The sequence below is a fragment of the Pezoporus occidentalis genome, unplaced genomic scaffold, assembly GCF_034315485.1.
Source record: "Pezoporus occidentalis ecotype Australia unplaced genomic scaffold, CSIRO_AGI_Poc_V1 ctg87, whole genome shotgun sequence".
NCBI classification, from domain to species: domain Eukaryota; kingdom Metazoa; phylum Chordata; class Aves; order Psittaciformes; family Psittacidae; genus Pezoporus; species Pezoporus occidentalis.
In genome coordinates, this window is record NW_026916231.1 from 230,758 (window position 1) to 252,921 (window position 22,164).

The 22,164-nt window shown below is 38.6% G+C and overlaps 1 protein-coding gene across 3 annotated transcripts in view; it reads right to left on the bottom strand.

Annotated features, from left to right (window-relative positions):
- Positions 1 to 22,164, bottom strand: part of CPQ (carboxypeptidase Q) — a 156,601-nt gene that overhangs the window by 88,032 nt on the left and 46,405 nt on the right. For all 3 annotated transcript variants that reach the window (XR_009961942.1, XM_062604605.1, XM_062604606.1), the window contains one exon: positions 7,429 to 7,636. Coding sequence is in view for 2 of the 3 variants with exons in the window: in XM_062604605.1 (XP_062460589.1) it covers positions 7,429 to 7,636 (208 nt within the window). In the remaining variant the exon portion in view is untranslated. The remainder of the gene's footprint in view (positions 1 to 7,428; positions 7,637 to 22,164) is intronic.

Here is a 22,164-nt window from a genome sequence, read left to right on the forward strand (position 1 = left end):
CCCCAGTAATTCTTTAAAGTGTTGTGTGGGAGTAGAGACAAAAGAATGGGTAGGAAGAAAAAGTATTACAGTGTATCTCCTTACACTTACATCATCAAAAGCACTACAAAACTGTGTGCCCGGATAAATTTGCTGCCCAACAGAACAAGCACCCTAGATGTTACTTTTCAATTTCTAGTCTCACAATTTAGTTGAATGCAGTTTATGAAGTAGAGGATTTAAAACTCAAGGAAATGCTCTCAAGAGTAATGCACAGAGCAAAAGTCTAGCAAGTAGCTCTGGGCAGATCCCAGTCTGGATTCAGAAAACAAAAGGGGTTGGGATAGGCATGCAGCTTGTCATGTATATGATAATACCTGTGTCCCAGCTTAGGGGGAGGCAAAAAGCACACTGAGCTTGCATCAAGAGAATCCAAATGGAAAGTGTATAGCAGGGTGACAGCAGCACTGAATTCCTCCAAACTTCACTTGGCTGTAGTGAGAAAGGCCACCTACATGTCCTCATCCCTTGTCACTGTCACCCTGGTGCTGCAATAACATAGGATATCACTGGTTACAATTGCATGCCGTGAGTTGAGTTAGCACTCTAAGAAGGTCCTGCTCCCTCTGACCAGACACCAATGGCAATCAAAGCTAATACATTTTTCCTTCATACTGCAATAGCTCACATATGCAGTGACAGCTACTGTGCCTCAGCTGGCAAGAGGAGGACCCTTTCAAAGAGCTGTTGGCTTGCCTGCACCCAGTGAAGCACACTTTGGGTTCTGCTCTGGCATCACCAAGCTGAGACACACAGCAACTTCAGGTGCCTCCAACATCAGCAGAGCCTGCTATCACCCTGGCCCTCTCCTCCACTCTCAGATGCCCATTCATAGATACGGTCTAGTGATCCTGGAAATGTCTGAACATTAGCAAGGTCACATTACACTGGTGAACCTGACTGATGCCTTCCAGGCAGTATCAGGAAAATAATTTTTTAAAAGATCTAATTTGGTTTGAATCTTTCTTCCACGTACACACATTAACTGGTTCCACCAACATTTCAGACACACCTTCTAAGTACCGCAATGCTTTTTAACCGCTGCCCCTTTCTGACATCAACCACCTATGTACAAATGACCTTCAAGATGTATTTGTGCACACCCAGATACTGAGGTTTCCAAAAAAACATGCCTAATTCAGGGTGCATCCGTCATTCAGATTCAGAAGGCAAACTATTGCCAAGTTCTCCCTAGCAGAATTAAATGCTTTCAGTCAGCTCTTGGGTTTTAAATTGGCAGTTCAAGTTTTATATTTGCCAAGCTTTACACCATAAAATTTAGCATGTACTTCAGTCTTAAAATTTGTTAGGCCTTCTGGCAGTTAAAATAAAAAAGTTTTTAAAATGGTCAAGTTACAAAGAAAAATTTTCCTCTATATCAGTTTCATATTAATTTGACTGTTTTCATCACGACCTCTGCTTAAGAACAAATGATGGCAATTATTTCCACTCCCACAAGGCACACCCTAAAAATCTCACCCCCAATTAATAGTACAAAGTCCCATTACTAATAAAACACACACACAGAGGGTACCACTTCTTTCAGCAAATACTGACACAAAAACTTGAAAGAAAATACATTTCCTAACAGTGCCAATGTTCCTTCTTCATAATTTCTCTTTCTTCTTCTTTCCCATCAGTTCACTATCGTGAATCTCCATAATCATCTCTTAAACTCTAAGATCAGCTTACAGTCACAGGAGAGGGGCTCAGAGAATGCACTTACAAACCCTTCAACATCTTGGAATGAATAGCAAAACAATCCACATGGAGAAAATGCGATAATGGAGCCATAACGTGATGGCACCAGGCTCTTAAAACATTTCTACTCAAAGCTCTATTGTATGCATGATTTAGTTTGAGCAGAGGGATATCTGGAAGCCACATCAAAGGGCTAATGGATAGACATTTTGTTAACATATGTAGAACTGGTGCCAGGCCATAAAACAACATTGTACTGAGCATTACACATCTTCAGAGAAGGCCTTTTTTTTCTTTCTTTCTTTTTTTCCCTGGGGTTGGGGATTTTTTTTGGTCTACAAATTATTTCTTCCCTTATGTGCATGAATGCCTCACAGACTCAGAAGCCTGGACAATTTTCGTGTTCTCTTGTTCCCTGGAGTCTTGCCCAGTATCACAAATTCCAAGAGAGGGCTGATTTTTGAAATAGGGAAAGGAAGAAGAACAAAAAAGTAAATAAGCTGCTATTTCCTTTGTAGCACAGATTCTGTTACATCAATCATGGACTGGTGAAGAACTTCACAGTTTATTACCTTAGCATCTCTGTTTCTCAGGTCACCCCTAGGAATGCTACTTTCAAAGTCCTGTCCAAACTTGGCTCAGAGCTACAGTATATTCTTCAATGGTCTTTTATGCCTGTGGTGTTCAAAATAGAGTCACTTTTCAAATAGTACATTTTGTAGATATGGCACTCCATAAAAACAGGAGGCAAATCAGCTGTGTAGAGTGAAACAGCTCTTCAGGATTCCAAAAAAGCCACTTAGGAGCGCCTCTGTTTCCATTCTACAGTATTTATGCTAGATCACAGAATAATGAGCAACCATTAAATTTGTGTGCTTTGTAGGGAACTTAGAAAACAGTTTTCCCATCATTTAGTAGCTGTAAGATAAGTAAAACAACACTGCACACCAAGAAATACAAGGTACAGAAAGACACTGAAAGTCAGGATATAGGAGAGTTATATCTTTATCCACTTTGATACCTTTTCAGTTATTCAGGTATTTTGTGGTTCTGTGTTTGGCACATTAAGTGCATTGAAGCGGAAATAACAACAAGCAGCTGCTGTTTACAGCATTTCCCCCAAGATGGGAACAGTTGTTTCTGCACTTTAAGACCCAACCATGTTACATCTGTATTAAAACGAGAAGACAAACATGTCTTACTGCCAGCTCTGCCTGAATTTCAAATGAAAACCACATTAGTTAACTTGTAAATTTCTCAGTCAGTCAGTCTCCAGTGTCAACTTACATAGTTTAAATAAAACATCTCACCAGCACAGTGGACCCACTGGAGAGGGTCCAGAGAAGGGCAACGCATCTGGTGAAGGGCCTGGAGCACAAGCCTTAGGAGAAACAGTTCCCCTTTTGAGGGAACTAGGGTTGTTTAGCCTGGAGAAGAGAAGGTTCATGGAGGACCTTATCACTCTCTACAACTACACGAAAGGAGGGTGGCATGAGGAGATGGCTGGTCTCTTTCCCCAAGTAGGGCCACGACGATGATCAGGGGACTGGAGCACCTCCCGTATGAAGACAGGCTAAGAAAGTTGGGGCTGTTCAGCCTGGAGAAGAGAAGGCTGCGTGGAGACCTCATAGCAGCCTTCCGTATCTGAAGGGGGCCTATAGGGATGCTGGAGAGGGACTCTTCATTAGGGACTGTAGTGATAGGACAAGGGGTAACGGGTTAAAACTTAAACAGGGGAAGTTTAGATTGGATATAAGGGAGAAGTTCTTTCCTGTTAGGGTGGTGAGGCACTGGAATGGGTTGCCCAGGGAGGTTGTGAATGCTCCATCCCTGGCAGTGTTCAAGGCCAGGTTGGACAGAGCCTTGGGTGACATGGTTTAGTGTGAGGTGTCCCTGCCTATGGCAGGGGGGGTTGGAACTAGATGATCTTGAGGTCCTTTCCAACCCTAACTATGCTATGATTCTGTGATTCTAAGTAACAAGTGATAGGACAAGAGGAAATGGTCTCAAGCTGCCCCAGGGGAGATTTACACTGGATATTAGGAAAAATGTCTTCACCAAGAGGGTGATCAGGTATTGGAACAGGCTGCCTAGGGAAATGCTGGAATCACCCTTCGGCTCAACTGTCAGTAATCATACAGGCTTAAATATGTTAAGTCCCACAACCCACAGGTTTTCCACTCTCGGTGCTGTCATAAACATCATGAGAATGGGATCCCAGGCTCAGAGAGGCTGCCAGGGTATCAAGTCATAGCATGTTTGGTCCCACTGCTTTCTATGTGTTTATATGAAGAAAAGCTTGATCATGAACTCGTTATCTTATAGGCACAGGCTCCCCTCATTTGGATACCTACAGGTATTCAGGCATCAGCAGGCACTAAGTGAGGACTTTGGGACTTACAGCATGGTGGGTGTCTCTCCTTAGAAGATGCAGTCATGCCTGCTCTGACATTAGCAAGAGTTCTGTCTGGAGAGAACAGCCCTCCCTAACTTAGTAGGAATAATACAAAGATAAACATAACATGACATTGGTGAGACTGAACTTTACTGACAGCATGACAAAATCCATTTCCTTTCTTAGTTCAAATGCTTTCTACACCATCTGAATACTTGGGATTGCAAAGTTGCAACTTAGAGTAGGTTTCAAAGTGCAGTTTTCTCAGTTGAAGCTATTCATGCTAAAGGACTGGCTTACTGATACTGCCTGGCCAAAGAGAAGGATAAAAAAGCAGAACAGAAACCTGAAGTATCAGTGGATTAACTTTTCAAAAGCACTTGCATGCCTTGAGTACAGAGTTGCCTCAAACAGCAACACAACATCTGCACCCATGTCACATCATTGCTAGATGGGTACATCCCTGACATCCCTGAGGGCTTGATGCTTCACAAAGCAGTAATGACTTTTCTTCTACTGCTTAAAGTTATTCAGAAATGCAAATGTCTTGAAGTTAAGCACAAGCCTAATCAAAAGTTTGAAAGTTTGACAATTCTGAATATAAATTTTGATGATATGAAACATTTCTTGCAAGAGCAAAACCAAGCAAATATTACAAGAGTTTAAGAACACTAAGCCTGCAATACAGCAAATATTTAGGAAAATAACTCAGAAGTATGCAAACTACTTTTTTTTTCTGTTTGCTTTAACATTTCTTTAGCTTGGTTTGGTTTTATTTTTTTCTTTCCATTGCTATGTGCAAGAATCCACACAAAACTCTTCGAAAAATTACTTAAAAAGGAGGAACTGAACCGGATATACTACAAGAGTGGTCAAATAAAGCAAAAAAAAAAACCCAACCACAAACCAACAAACCCAAACAGGTAAGAAAAATCAATAAATTGTTTTCTTCTTTTAAGGATTTTAATGATAATATTCAACATTGATTACAATAGAAAAAAAAAATCAAAGAAATATTATTTCAGTTCTTGGTGATGATATTTAATAAACATGCTAAAATCTTACAGGAGGAATTAATGAATTATTTATCAACCAAGCAGGATATTAAATTCTGGTCAATATATAGATGAACACAAACATGCAGAAAATGCAGTTACATCTATGAAGTTACATCTAAAACCGTATCACTTCTCACCAGACTTCCTCAGTATCCTACAGTGACCCTCGTTTTCAATTAAGTTCCATTTTTTTTAAGGTATAATTTGCTGTAATACCTGTGACCAGTTACATTTCCCAGGCTTCAGCCTAATTTCAAGCTGTTTCGCTTTCGACCTTTCTAAGAGTGATACCACCCGCTGCTGATTTCTCACCCAGAGTTCAGAGATCCAAATTTGCTTTTGTTTCCAATTCAAAACTTTCATTGGAATTTTGGCCCGTGGAAATGGCACCTTTCTATTCCCCTGGATTTGTACTGCGTTTTGAAACACTTTGGCATAAAAGGCATTGTAAGAGTTTGGGTCCACAATGTATTTTATTGCCTAAATAGCTAGATGGTTCCCGTTTTTACCAGAGTAACGCAGTGGAATGAGTGTGATGAAGAACCTATTAAGGCTCTGAGAGAAACTGAGTGATAAAAACCCTAAACATTCACTTGTTTTATTTTTCTGTTTCTTGGTTACATTTTCAAAGTGTGTCCACTACTACTCCCATTAACATCAGCAGGGGGCTTGTAAATAAGTCTTTACCCAGTGTTTCAAAAAACTGAGTTTCTCTGAAGAAGCAGAGATCCCAACCCATTTCATTACTTAAAGAAACAGAGCAGGCCAGTAAAGAGAAAATCAAATGCAGGCAAGCACCTTAAGAAATCTCCGAAGGTTGCATCTGGACACTTCATAACCTGAACTGAAATATCATATTCTGAAATACACCAAACACAATTCAGGAAAGGTAGCCTATTACCTGGTTAGAAGCATGGATAAAAATTCAGATGATATAAAATTAAATTAATTGTACCTTAATTTAGAAGTTTGAGCATCATCTTCAACTTGGTAAATATATGTTTCATGATGCTAGACTCATAGCTGGTAGTACATAAACCACCAACCATAAGGGTATCTACTTTTCCTCTGGCCAGTGATAATGCTTCCGAAACCGTAAATGTATGTGAACACTGAGGTTCTCCAGACATCACAAGCCAGAGCTACAGAAAAGATTTATCATCTTTTCTGAGATGGTAGTTAAGAGCTATGCCTGGTTTAAAGGACAGAGACAGTCACTCTTATTTTCCATTAAAGTTAGAAAACCACAGTGTTTTAGAAAGAATTGTGGCTCAGTAGATGTACTCTAGCAACAGTTCCAGTGCTGCTGTAACTGAAGTGGCATCAACAGTTTCACAATAAACTATACTGCCAGAAAAATCATTCCATGTTGTAAGCTGACACAGAAGACCTCATACCAGGCACAAATCCTTCAGCACCATGAATTTAGTTTGTATGATTTTTGGCTAAGAAGTTGTGAGAAAAGAGAAAGCAAGAAGAAAAGTCTTAAAATGGAAACCAACAATTTAGGCTTACCTAGTATTCAAACAGAATTTGCAGACACTTTTTAGAGCAGATCAGAGATGGTTTATTCCTCCAAACTAACACACATACTACTCCTGCTAAACACAGCAATGATTTGCACAAGAAAAACCATCTTCAGAAAAGTTAAACTGACATCCTGCATTCACTTTTACATTAGAGGAAAAACTCAGACAAACAATTTTGTTTCTGGACCACAGAACCTTGCTTATTTGCCTGGTCAAAAATCCACCTGAAGATTATTAACAGAACAATAGGCAACCCCAAGCACAAATCATTATGGCAACCTTAACTTACTACTTGTTAATTAAAGCAGTAACTGTATTCATTACAGTGCTGGGATTTCACTGCTGCTTACATACATGCTTCTTTGTATGATTATGCAGATGGTACTATTTAAAATGGACTTTAAGCCAGTGAAACAAAAAGGAGGAGGCTGAATTGTGTACAGTTTAGTTGAATTTCCTGTTCTTAGACGACAGTAATTCTTACAGTTTTCTAAGATGTATCTTGGTATGTTAGAACTGAGCATGTTTGTTTCAAACCTGCTACCTGAAAAAGACTGAAGAGCTGAAGATGTCTGAGATGTAGAAGAGTAGGTGAATAGAAGTTACCAGTTTGGGGGATTTCTTAGGACAGGCTGTTCTTTGAGGGTTTGTTTTTTTCATATTTTTAAAGAGCAAAATAAATTTCTTTTGATATATTCTCACTCACCTGCTCTGGGTACTTGCTTCCAACTATCTCTGCCACAGTGTTGAAGGAAGGAGCATCTGGATAGGTCTTAGCCCCCATCTTCAGGTGCACAATGATCTTAATGCCCCGGAGAGACATTCGTGACATCATTTCAGCATCTTCCACAGAGATGCAGGCAGTGGGAATCCGGGGCACACCAGGCTGGTAATACTGCCACCCAGTATGTGGGCTGTGAGAATAAAAATCAAAGGACAGTGACAACTTATCTCTGTGAGTTATTATCATTATCATAGGATTATTAAAAAGGAAACTTTCAGTACCATCCCCAGCAGACTCTCAAAAAAGGATATATTTATATTAATAAACCTTGAGGTGTTCTTCAAATCAAGTGTTCTTATACTAATCAGAATATCTGATTGTACCCCATTCTCTCTGTCTAGAAAGCTATTCTGTGTCAGCTCTATTGTGGTCATTGTCATGCTTTGACATAACAGTACTAAATACTCCGATACCACACTTACTTCACTGCTTTATCAGGAAGAAAAGCAATGAAAAGTGAACTGTTCATAAGAAGTGCATTTTTTTGCCTGTGACACGTATTGAAATTAAAAGTCACTACTTCAATTATTTTGACATCAGACTGGAGGTTTATTTTGAAGAGCACTAATATGAGGGACTTCAGGAAAAATAAGACAATAAGACTATAAAAATAAAAAGCAGTTATTTGGTCTCAGTACACTTGAGATTTCACGACTACCTGTAGACATAAGAGAACTAAACAAACAAACAAAAACAACATCCCAAACTCCCAATTAATTTTACACAAATAATGCGAAGAAGCAGCAAAATATACACCACCAGGTGTAAGGCTTCAGTGTTTTCCATTTAGGAATAGCTATGCCTTATGAAAATCTGAAAAAAGGGAAACAAAGACAAAAATAATCCCAAAGTTCCTCTGACATTCATGTGCAATATGGAGTGATTACTTCTTTCCTCTAAGAAAGCTACAAACATTTTCATGACTATTCAAAGCTTATTTCCCTTATTTAAAACTTATTTCCCTTCCAGAGGCTCCTTCTACCACCGTTGCATGCCTAGCTAACTGGAGTGAGCGATTCCACATCTGACATCACAGGACTGCTAATAGGTTCCTTCAGTGTTATTTCACATTTGGCCATTATTTAATATTCCTCATTTTCTGGTCGCCTGTTACGATCTTTGGATTTGACTTGCAGGAGCACTGAGCATTACAGCTGCAGCTGAAGTCAATGCTTTTAAAGTGAAGTTGTATATAAAGCCAGATACAGTGGAAAAAAAATGTGTGGGAAAAGAGACATTAGGTTCTAGATGTATGCCCAAATTTGCAAATACTCCCAATATAAAATCATTCCTTGCCTTCATTTCCCACTTGTAAAATGGGAATAAGAATACTCTCTTTCAGAAACAGGGAAAAAAAGGGAACAAAACCACTCTTTGTTTCACAATGACAGACTCAATGGACACTTGAGAACAATTCTGATACTGCAATAATGATCAGAAATTGACTGGTATATAATTACTTGTCCTAAATCCTAAAATAAGCTTAGAACTGTGCATTGAAATATTAGGGTAAAACTCTAAGCAAGCAGCTTTCCAGTATTAGCCATCCTCTGCAATAAATCTGTAAGCTGAAATAATATATCTGCAACTTTTTATTTCAGGTCTACTTTGTAATTCTCACATTTCAGTCACTACTACAGCGTTGTTTTCAAAACACATAAGATATTCAGACACCTAGAGGCTTCTTTAATATTCTTGTGAATATGCTATTTCTCTATTTGTCTGTTACAAAATTCTGACTTCATCAGTGAAACGCCATGAATTACGTCTCCAAAGGAAATCTCTAAAGCTAAATCATATCTTTACCTACATGTTACCCTATGAAGAAGAGCTACAGTTGAAGCTTTCAAAGCAGATTACAGACATTCTTCACATCAGCTGTTAGAAATTTTAATGCTATTTACCCATATATTGATAACAGAATTGCAGAACAGCTGAGGTTGTCAGGGAACTCTGGACATCATCTGGTCCAAACACCCTTTTAAGTCTTCAAAACTGGGAAAAAAAACCCATGCTTACTGCCTGAAGATGTGGTAAGGAGGAAGGGAGAAGTCCACTTTGTAAGGATATAGATTAGGTAAAATGTGAGAGATTATTCAATTCTATTTATTTAGAAGAAGAAATCCTTATCAACAATAGCATCGTGTTGTAATCAATAACATAACCAACAGAGTAGATGTGTAAAAACATATATCTGTAAATAAAATACAGAGACATAAGACAGAGGTCTTAGGGGAGCTGCTTCAGAGCGTAGACAGATCTGTTTATTAGGTGGCAACAGTTCAGGACATTACTGGTTCCAGTTGTTTACAGCTGAACCTCATAGGAAGGGTGGTGCCTTCTCCTCATCAGCTTTGCAGGCTCGGTGACCCATGGCTGCCTTTGTAAATAACAGTTACCCTGGTACTCAGCATTTCTTGTGCCACATAATCCTCTGAGCATGATAAACTCATGTAGATAAGTAAGCTGAGGGTTTTTTAATTCCCTTTGTCCTTGTAATAAAGAAAGAAGAAAAAAATGTCCCTCTCACCCTCACTTTAAAACTGCAACAATTTGCTGCATATGTTTAATATTTCTTTAAATGTTTGTGGGTATAGCCAGCATGTTAGCCAGGAGACATTCCAAAACCCCACAGAATATACAACACACTGGGGGGAAAAAAAATAAAAAAAAGAAAAAAAGAAAGAGATATGACAATTTCATGTATTAATGTTAGAAAAAAACCCCACCTATATTCAATGGAAGTTTCTACTCATTTGAAATGAATCCATTCACTTGTGTCTTCTGGCAAGATTCTGTCTTAGTACTAACATGCCATGTATGCTGAACTGCAGTAAGTCAAGTTGTATCATTGATTTCACTCTCCTGGTTATTTCCCAGATGCTCAGCAAAAGAACCCCCTAAACCTGTATTTGTTTCTGCAGTATAAGTAGCAATTGCATTTGTTTCGAATGCTCAATCCCAAGGCTTCACCACAACTGTGAATAAAGCTTCTGACAGGCCACAGAGATACACACGTTCTTACACACCTCAAATGAATGAACGCTTTAAGGTACAATATATAACCCAGCTAGCCCGAAAAATAAACCTTGAAGTCACCTGGTAGTTGTGCCATTTTTATGCTCAAACTGCTATTTTGACAAGATTATAAAGCTAAACCCAACAATCCAAATTAACACATTTTGGCACAGGCAGGCAGAGCCAACAACTGTTCAGCTGATACTAGGACATGAAGGGAACGGATGACTGTGAAAAAAACAATTGCTACAAAAAGGGAAATGGACTCTAAGCATTACCAGTGCAAAGGCTCAAGGCAATATCACAGTACTGTGCATTCTTAATACTGCAAGATGAAATCGCACAGAGAATATTTGTGGCAGACACTAAACATCCTAGGATATACCCGATCAAAGTTTACATGCGTGCAAAACACACCATATGTTAAGTATATCTACATAGTAAATCGCTTAATAAAGTGTCAAAGACTACATGAAAAAAAAAAACATCTAAGTAATTAAGCCACTTTTATGCAGAGATAACCAAAAACCAGAAAGGCTGCTGACCGTATGACAAGACCTGAGCAAGAATTAACTGAACAAAACAGAAAAGAAATTACTAGCAGACTCTGTGTGCAGCAGATGAAAATGGAGAGAAGCAGTCCTGAGTTCGACTCAAAACAGGGTGGAGAGGATGTAGTTTAGGAGAAGAAATTTTGGTATTGGTGGGTAAGGAAGATTTTTATTTTCACTGAGTCTGAACAAACATGGATTTGTAGCTATTCTTTATTAAAAAAAAATTATAAAAAAAAAAAAGAAGAAAAAATTAAATGTGACTTGTATTTGCCATTCCCTGACCCTTAAAAAAAAAAAGAAAAGAAAGAAAAGCATCACGTAAAACCAGCTAGGGAGATCACAAAGCAACCCTGACTCAGAATCAACATTTATCTTTGCAACATTGGTAGCTACAGGCAAGCAAGGTGCACCTCCGGTGTTTTCTGACACCCAGGAATGATGTGAGCTTCGGCTGCTTGAAGCCCACACTCACTCCAAAAAATTTTGTTATGCAGCAAAGCCTGAATTCATTTTGCAAAACTTTCAGGGTAATTAACCCATTCAGTACCTAACACACCCATACTCCAATGACATAGTTTGATGTTCAATAGAGGAGAGGGTACATGGTTCTTCTGATTTTATATCTACTGGATCAGCTCATCTCCCTAGTTAAACTACTTAAAAACTTGAACACATCTCACTAGAGTACTCCTTTATGAACTTACTAATATTAATAAAAACTGATAATCATTTGGGCTTGATATTCCCGCTCAACAGCTGACAAGACTCAGATAAACAAAATGGTGGGGTTTTGTTTTTGATGAACCTGTGGATTTCACATCTTGGAAAGTTTTCTCTTTTAGAAGTGCACATCAGATGACAGATGTGCCTTCCATCTTACAGAAAAGTGTAAAGGAAGGGTAAAGAAGTCAAGAGGCAGCTAGTTAGTTTCTCTTCTGAGTAACATAATCAAATGTGGAGACATTAAAATGCATGGATGAAAATACGTGCTGCTGGTATCAGGTCAGTTCTAGCTCTTGTTACTGTGGTAGCTGAGCTTGCGTGCTTCGTTACTTTGCTCCTGGACTACTACCTACCTTATCTCTAAGATAAAGCAAAATGCCCAAGGGCAAATGAACTGTGTAAGAACCAATGCTTCAAGCTAAACTGGATGATCTGGTGGAAAACATATCTCAAGTTGAAGCCTCAGGCAAAGATGGCAATATCCTAAAGGAAGAAGTAAGCGTGACATTACAAAAACTCTAATATGACTACAAGAAAGCAAAACAAAATAAAATTTGATTATATGAAAGCTTACAAAGACCTACTTCAGTCACAGTGTGTGGCTGAATATACACACCCCAATGCACAATTCTTCACATCTATCCCATAAAGCAATCTAGGGTTGGGAAATACAAAATGAATGTTGTCTTAAGTTTCTTTAGTTTACTCACTCATACAGACACATTGTGAGACTAATTACATACAGAGCTGCCTGTTTTCTACAGGACTCATACCACAGCCACTTTACCAGCCACATGTAATCTCAAAATTCATATCAGGTCAGCTAGTTTGTTATTGTTGACTTAAAGCTTAAAATAAATTCCAGAATGGAACCATGACTAAATTCATCTCTAGCTATACCCATAACAAGATCACAGCTTTAACTCTCAGTAATAGGCTCACATCCCCCTCATACTTCGATTCTGGTTTTTTACTTGCATATTCTACATATCACAGAAAACCTCCTCATATACAAAGCTTTACACTTTGAAGGAATGACGGAACATTCTGTAGCAAAACAGAAGGAAAACTGTACATCTTGATCTCACATTTAGCTACAGAGAATAGCTACTCATAAGAGCCTCACTCCTGTATCCTTCTCTTCATCAAAAGCAGTACAGGAAGGGCTGAACTCCATTAAACTAAATCCCTTTTTCCAGCACCATCAAGTCCTTACAAAACAAAACTTGTCCTTGTGCTCACTCAGACTGTTCACGCTCTTTCAAGATTCTCACCATTATCTGGATAGAGAGGCCAAACTGTAACAGAATTAGTCAAAATGTCAAAAGTACTGTTAATCTTTTCAGAAGAATTAGGTCTTTAAAAATAAAATCAAGACTATTCCTCATTTACAGCCACTTGGTAAAATACGAAAGAAATTCAGCCTAATTTTATGTTTCTGTCATCATTTATCCCAAGATTCTCTTGCTTTGTTTGCTTCTTTTTGGCTTTGTAGGATTTGATTTGTTGGTTTACAGTAGGTTGAAATAATATCAAGACTGCTAAGTGTGAAACAAAATTTGAGTATGCACAGAAAATTTCAAGAAACTAAGGAGCAAGAGTACAATGTGGCACAAATATGGAATTAAATAATACAGCAGTCTGTTATCAAGGATAGAATATTTGGAGTCTAGTCATACAGTCTCTTCCAGATTACTTTATACCAACCTTTAATAGATGTAGTATATGCACAGATGTAATGAAGTGTAAGAGACTCCAGAAACTATCGGCCTTACCAATGAAAACTCCCTTTGAAAAAATAGTACAGCATGACTCTGCTACCACATGGACTCCATTTAAATTAACATTTAGAATACTGCATCTAATCAGCGCTAGGCACTCATTAAAATAAGGCTTTACCAAACAAGCATAATAGCTTTGACGTAATTACATACGTGCTAGGTTACAGAATGCAACTAACATGTATATGTATTTTGCTATAATTTTCAGTACTACATGCACCAAGGGAATTCTGTGATAAACACAGAAGTTTTTAAAAAATAGCATAGATTAGATACGATTTTTCAAACACAAAGCAGAACACAACCGTGAATGGTAAAATGATCAAATGAAGCAAGTCCAATGAATTCCACCTCGGGACAATCCAACTGCTGGGAAAGTAGAAAAGTCTGCACAATCCTTTCCAAATGCCTGTAAGAAGCAGAGGCTCGCATCAGCTGCTCTTCAGCTGAAAAAGAAACCTTCTGCATCTTAAAGACCTGAGGATGACTCTCCAGCACCTGACAATACCTTGAGGGAACCACTGAAGTCATACACCTGTTTGGCCTCCTCCTGCTCAATATGAACAGGCAAGCTCCCCCTCCTGTGTTTACATCCCCACCTTGTGAGAACACAGCTGCTGGCTGCACACTACCATAGGCATGTTAGCAGTGGGCTCTTGGAGGGAACCCCAGTAACAATCCTAATTGCCAGCAGCTGCAGGCTTCTGGCTTCATGGGGCTTCTTTTTATTTTTTGTTGAACTCTTGCCTCCTCAGCTTTGAGCAGGAGTCATATTTATATCTTCAGTGACCCCTCCATCACCAGAGACTAGCGATCACACAGGACAAATGAAAACTCAGCCTCACTGGAAACAGATGTTGTATTTTGTACTTATAGGAAGGATATAAATAAATAAATAAATAAAAAAAAAAAAAACAAAACCAAAAACCAACCAAACAAAAAAACACCACCAAGAAAAATAATTTTCTCTATTTTGAAAGCAGAAAATCAGACAAAGAGGCACCACAGGGACAGCAATACATAAGCAAACTAGATAACAGCTAGATGTCTAAAATTAACTGATCTGGCCTTCATACTTCCTTCATGTAGTGATGGTTGTACTTATTCATAATAAGTTCTTACATTTAAATTATCACACACAAACAGGGGTAAAGAGGCATCACAGCTTTACGGCTAAGATCAATCATCATATCAGTGCTTCCAAGCCCCTTTTTTATTGCAGATACTAAGTAGTGAGGAAGGTCAAGCTCTCCCATACATATTAAACTTGAGTTTCCTGTGGCACTGAATACAATCCATTATGAGACAGTACAAGGAGTAAGCCTCCTTTCAAAAGATGGTCATGATAAAGGGTAACATGCAGCCAACACTTTCAGTGGGCTGAAGGAAAAGGGGAAGGATACTGGTCTTACCCACCATAAAAGGTCTTCCTTTTTATCACAGTATCACAGTATCACAGTATGCTAGACATTGGAAGGGACCTCGAAAGATCATCTAGTCCAATTCCCCTGCTGGAGCAGAAACACCTAGATAATGTTACACAGGAATGTGTCCATCAGCGACCTAGAGGTAAATAAGGGAATCAAGGTCTGAAAGGAAGCAGGGGAAAGTTTCAAACTCACAGAAGAAGACATGTATGGAGCTTTTCTTCTTCCCTTCCTTCTCCATGCCACACACCATTCAGAGCTGTACACACCTTGGACACTGTCTCCATTTAAAAATGAAATATAAACCTATCAAACTCAAACATTTAGGAATAACTTTTCCCTAAATAGATTGGGGCAATGAAAACAAAGCCTTACGAGAAACATTTTTAAAGTGTGAAAAGTAAGACTTAAGGATCAACAGGAATATGAGGACAGTCTAGACAAAAAGAAAATAATCAAACCACAAGGTAGAATAAGAATGACAGCAGAGAAACAAGTCTCTGAAGACAGCAGGAGAACAGTATGTTAGCAACAAAGACAACTACATACATGGATAAAAGTGGAAAGCTTTTAAAAGCAAAAAAACTAGTCAGTAAAATAACTTAGGTATTATCACCATAGATAGCATGGATGTAAATCCCAGGAGTGGAACAGGAGAGAGGAAATGGAGAAATCTAGCAATCTTTTCTGCTGTTCGTGAGTATAACTGTGTTTACACTGAAAAACAGTGGCAAATCTTCCATTAACTTCAACAGAAGTGGGTGGAGGGTGAAAGGCTTTGAAAACTGGCTGGATATTTGCAGAAACAGTCAAGGTCCTGACTGGATTCAGTCTCAGTGAGTGAGTTTGCTCAGCAGTGAGCAAACAAAAAGCCACTGCAAGACACTTGTCAGGGTGAGCCCCTACACTTTCTGAAGAAAACTGAAACTCTGAAACATCTTTACTGCCTAAATCCTTTTTTTACTCCCACAGATCTAATTTCTATAGCATATTAAACTCCTTTTTTGATGTTCTATTACACAATCTAACACTTTTTCTGTTCAAGTAAAAAAGATAACTTCAGTCAAGGGAATAAAAAATACGTTAGTAAAAACAATACGGTGAGCGTACAACTTATTTTTCCCTCAAATGAGAGATTTGCCACATGAAAGGGACTATTTTAACATCACCTGATCATTATATTTGCCTATCTTGTTCACATATTATACAACACTCACACAAAGCATCTCCCGTATGAAGACAGGCTGAGGAATTTGGGGCTGTTCAGCCTGGAGAAGAGAAGGCTGCGTGGAGACCTCATAGCAGCCTTCCAGTATCTGAAGGGGGCCTATAGGGGTGCTGGGGAGGGACTCTTCATTAGGGACTGTAGTGATAGGAAAAGGGGTAATGGGTTAAAACTTAAACAGGGGAAGTTTAGATTGGATATAACAAGGAAATTCTTTCCTGTTAGGGTGGTGAGGCACTGGAATGGGTTGCCCAGGGAGGTTGTGAATGCTCCATCCTTGGCAGTGCTCAAGACCAGGTTGGACGAGGCCTTGGGTGATATGATTTAGCATAAGGTGTCCCTGCCCATGGCAGGGGGGTTGGAACTAGATGATCTTAAGGTCCTTTCCAACCCTAACAATTCTATGATTCTATGAATGTAAAATACAATGTAAAAGCTTAAGTGATAAGAATACTTTATCTAACAGCATATTACACTGATCTGATAAACTCATTCTCCAATAAAATGGTATGGTTTTAGTTTCAAAACTCAGCTAAGTCTTGTATGTTGCTCCAAGTCAGATACACCCTGAATTTTTTAGTTTCAAGCTTGAAATCCACTGCAAACAGAAAAGTGCCTTTTAGCAACAGAATATATTTTTAAAGATTATAATATTGTAACTCCTGTGAACTAGAACTAAATATTGAGCAGCACAACAAAATGTCATGCCAAGAGTGAGCATTTGTTCCCCACCTGCATTTGTTGACTGTGGCAGATTATCCCCAAAGCTTCATAATCTACATCAGATGAAATACAACATATCCCAATAGGTATGTATTTCCTCTGAAAAGCTCCTTTCCTGGCAATTACTGTTGCGTCTAGGAACAGAAGAATGTCAGACTGAAACAAAGTATCTTTCAAGTGCAAGCCATGGTTTGCAGAATGACTGCATCAGTTCTGGGCATCTTCCCATGCTGCTGGTTTCTTTGGGAGCATGCAGGAAGAACACACAGTACACAGCAGCTGCCATGATGAAATGAATGCAGGGGTTTCCCAAGAAAACAGTAAGTCTTGAGAATTCAAGTCATTTTCCTTCCTCAAAAGGAAAATAGAAATCACTGTCAAATGGCAATACTTTTTCACTGGTGGTTTGGTTTTTTTTATGAGAGATCAAGTGTTTTTAATACATACTACATTCTTTCTTTGTGCTCTTCAATACACACTGCATACTCATATTATTTTGCTTACTGTTTAAAGGTTTGTCCTCTTTCTATTCAACCCTGAACATACACCAATTCCTTCATCATCTTCTGAAGGGGAGAGAAAAGATTATTCTCAATCCCACTCTTATATTTTATACATTCCTTTAATATCTAATAATGAACACCTAGGAGAGTCTCTGCTGGAAGACAGGCTAAAACAATACAATTTTCTTTCATTTTCATTAGTTGATACATGTTGGTGACAAAAATGTTGGGAAAAAGTAGCAGGCTGGAGGCTTTTGCTGGAATGTACAATAATGACCATGACTTTCATAGTCTGTACATAAATTTAAATACACAAATGCTTTTTGGATCTTTACCAAGACACAGGGGCACACAACCAGTCAGATCAGATGAGCTGTGGGGGTGGAGACCTGGATTTAGGGACATGCTAAGATTTCAGACTACCTGAAAACTGACTGCCATGGGAATTCTGCAGCTCTCTGAGCAAACCTCTGGTAGCTCCAGATGAGGACTGTCAGTGGGCCAACCATGAGTTTCCCCACTTCCTCCTCACCTGTCTGTCCTGGGTGTCACTCTTCTGTTCAGAAAGCCTCCACAATGAAGGACATGCAGCAAGTTGCCTGCATTCACAGATTTGTGAACACACCACATCCTTAGACCTCAAGATATGAACACACTGAAGCCCACCTAGTGCAATGCTACAAGACAGTAACAGAATTAAAAGTGGGAATTTTCTCCCAGTGTTCAAATGCTAACTAGGAATGTTTTTTGATCCCTGAAGAACACTATGCAGGAAAATTATCTTACTGACTGTTAATGATTAACGTTAATACTGAAACCACATATATAACTTCATAAATAATATAAATAGAAAATCTGTTAAAAAACCTCTATCTACTTAGAAAGAAGTGTATTATATAATTTTAGAAACAGAACTGTGTTTTACAGGCTAATATGCACAGGCTGAATTAACTTGCAGCTGTCAAGCTAAAATATTCTGTACCACAATTTTGTGTAAGCACAGTGGAGTTACTTAAATTATTCACTGGAAATTGTACTTGTTTCAAATCTAACTTTTCTATAAACAGAAACAGAACAACTCTAAATACATGCAGTTCATAACTATTTATTATGTAGTTTAAAGCAGTTGCTCTGTAAGTGCAGCTTGCAAAGACAGCCCTCGAAGTGGGATTTTAATAGTTTCATCTACATGAAGATAAAGGTTCGCTGACCTGTGGTGAATCTTGTGATGTAACCTTTATACTGATTAATATCAACATTAACAAAACTCATGGTTTAACAGGCCAGTGCTTGGTCTACAATTTAATCACTGAACTGTTCACCTGCAATAACAGTAGATGGTTGACATGACCCATGGTACACTGCAAATCACACACCATCACTTCTTGCTGACAGAACTATAAAACTATTGAGTGACCTGGCTGCAAAAATGCTAATAAAACATCTTCTGTTTACACAGATACACAGACAAGTGCATTGCATGATGAGCTGACACTGATCTAAGCATTTAAAATTGTTCTTTTAAAAAGAATGTATTAAAAGCATGACCAATTACACTACCTGTTTCAATTTAAACACCTTAGTTGTAGGAGATCCTCACAGGCACAAATGACATTCTCCTTTCCTTTCTCAGGAAACCTCTATGGACAAGCATTACCTGGAAGCCTGATGTGTTCTCCAATTCCTCAACATCTTTTCGCACTTGCATGGATTCTGCCATCTTTTCACTAACTGAAGTTATTCCTCTTTCTATCACTGAAATAGCCAAGGAATAAAAAGTACTGCTCTACACGGGAAAGGATTAAAAGAATCCATCACTGATTGTCCCCGAGAAATACCATACAAAGATTTACATGACTGAAACCTAATTTTAGGCACTGAAAAACAGTTACGCTCCTAAAATCATAAACTGCAGCTGCACTTACAATTCTAAGTATCTCTGCTAAAGTTTTCTCATGAGTATGCCTACTCACATCACATTTCTGGCAAGCCTGAAATGTTAGAATTCTCTCAGATGCTGCAGCATGGCATATCTGTTTTCCTAGATTGTCAGCATTATAAACTAAGTAAAGAGTTCCTAAATAAACTGCAGAAGAAGGAGAAAAACACAGAGTTTTGTGGAGTTAAAGCCTTGGATGGACTCTCAGATGAACTTGCAGCCCAGGATTTGGGACTCCAGGTGCTGACTGCATTTGGATAATGTTGAATCCCTGCTCAAGCTCTTTGGCCTTTGAGCACAAACACAGATCCCTCTAATGCCTTTTCTGGAGATACAGAGCATGTACTCAAGTTGCCTGGTCCCTTCACGGCCCTTTCTGGATCTTCCATATTCCCCCAGCAGCCGCAGCCACTACAGCCCTCTCAGAGCCTGAAACTGGGAGCCCTGAAGATTGTCGTTCCCTTCTTTGGAGACTTCAGTGAGAGATACTCAGAGGGAGATGCAGACTCTTCTCAAAGAAGGACCACAGTCTACTCCCTAAAAAGGTGCAAGCCGTACACAGATTATAGAAGAACAGCTACAACCTCTCTTGTGTCCTGCCTGTGAGATCACCCTTTCCAAAACTCTGACTTTAGGCAAAATCACATTTGAATCCCAGGACCTGATTCCTAAAGTTCATGTTGTTCTTGACAATAAAGAGCTGCTACTAAGAAAACCCCTTGTACTTTTATGAAATTCCAGGTCCTGTCTGCTCATTCCAGCAGCTTCAACTCTCACAGTGAATGATACCGAATTTAACTCAAAATCCAAATCCTCTGAACTGCAGTCAACCAATTGCTTTTAAATATTTCCATTTGAAAATACAGTATTCCAAGGTAATGACCTGCATTCTCTGTCATTTACCTCCTGCCAAGGCCTTCCCATAGATCTCTGTTAGGTCAACCTGCAATGTTCATCTAGCAGAAGTTGACAATGAAACACCATACTTTCTATTTTATAAATACAAACCCATGGTTATTTTATGGATTATTTATCAGCAGAAGTCACTCACTATTATCTAATAATATAACCATCTCTCTACAAGAGTAGATTCTGCAATACTTTGCCTGTGCCAAAACTCTTGACAACCTAATCACAGTTTAGAGGAGTTGATTGTAATGTTGCTTTCTTCACAGTAAACAATGTACAAATGCTACACTGCATTAACATTCAAAAATATATTAATGCTGCTTGCAAACAGGGAAAGAGAAAAATTATTATGAGCTACTCAAGATCCCACAGGGGCACAAGGCAGGGTGATGAATGGAACTTCAGCATCCCTGGCTTTAGTTAATTCACATGATTATTCTCTCTAATGCGACAGAAGTATCTTTTGTTGTCCTGTGCACAAATGCCTAGAATCAATCTGGATTTTCCCGAGCTAAAGAGCACAATAGTTTCAATAACTATTGTAAAGGTATATTTTTTGTTACTAATGAGATTAAATACAAATAGAAATAAGTAAATCAGAAATTATGTAGCTTCTTTCTGTTACTTATCCTTAGGAAAAATATTCTTCTTTTGTGATCACAATAAATTAAAAATCCAGGAATTGCAGTCAACCCTGCTTAACAATAACAAATAGAAACACGTCAAAGACAACACCTCTGATTCACAGAGTATTTGCAATAATAAAGCAAGGTAATGGTGAAACAGTTTAGCAGTAGTCACATACCCTCGCCACTTACCCAGCTAATGACATATGGCAACGGTCTATAAATACCAAACCAAAGGTCAAATTTGAAAAGGAAAATTGGAAGAGAACAAACTTATGGCTTTAGGCTTGCACCATCCTCCTAAACATAGAAACAAAATGAGAGAAAGTATAAGGTGCCTGAAGGAAAGGACAACATGCAAGTAATCAAAGCTGGCATCGCTGGCAGAGCAGAGACAGGAGTTGGCACCTCTCATTTAATAAAGCGGATGGAGAAAGATTTTCACTATTTAGCGTTTCCCTGCAAGCAAAACCAAAGGATTAGTATTTGATGCAACAAGATGGACACAATAAGAGGGGCTCAGGTGACTGACTGGGTTTGAAGGGGAAAACAAAGCTGGAGAAAAAGATTAAAGTAATTTAAATGGTTACACTTACAAGGCCCAAGACATTACTTCTGCTGGGAAGAGCCCATTATTACTGTTGGCCATCAACATCAAGCTACCTTTAGAAAACAATTCTAAACAACTGTGGAATCATTGTCTTGGACTTCCTAAGACACAAGTCAAAATTTGTGTGTTATAAATAAGGGGTTTCGCCATACAAACAGGCTGTACTTAAATGCCTGACATGCATCATAGTCAAGCTAACACAGCAGGGTGAGGCTATCCTATGTGACAACATTTAATGAAGTAACACAGAAATACCTTACCACATGGAGAAACCACAAGCAAGACTGTGGGAACTGGAAGAACCAGCAAAAATGAGAGGCCCCCTACTCCCTGAAAAACAATGCAAGCATTCTTGTAAAGAGAAATCATAACATGTTGGAGCAAACCATACACCTTTGCTCACATGTTTAAGCAAACAAGGAAAAACAAAATGAGGAATTAGCATTTCCAAATCCTCTGCTTGCCTGCGGTATAAACCAGAGAGACTGTGGATATTAACAGCTGACTAGCACATTAAGTATATTTCACAAATGGCACCTTTATTTGTCAGCCTCTTTGTTTTACATAAGTAAAAGGTTATATATCAAAATAAAACATTTTGTTGTACACATAAGACAAAT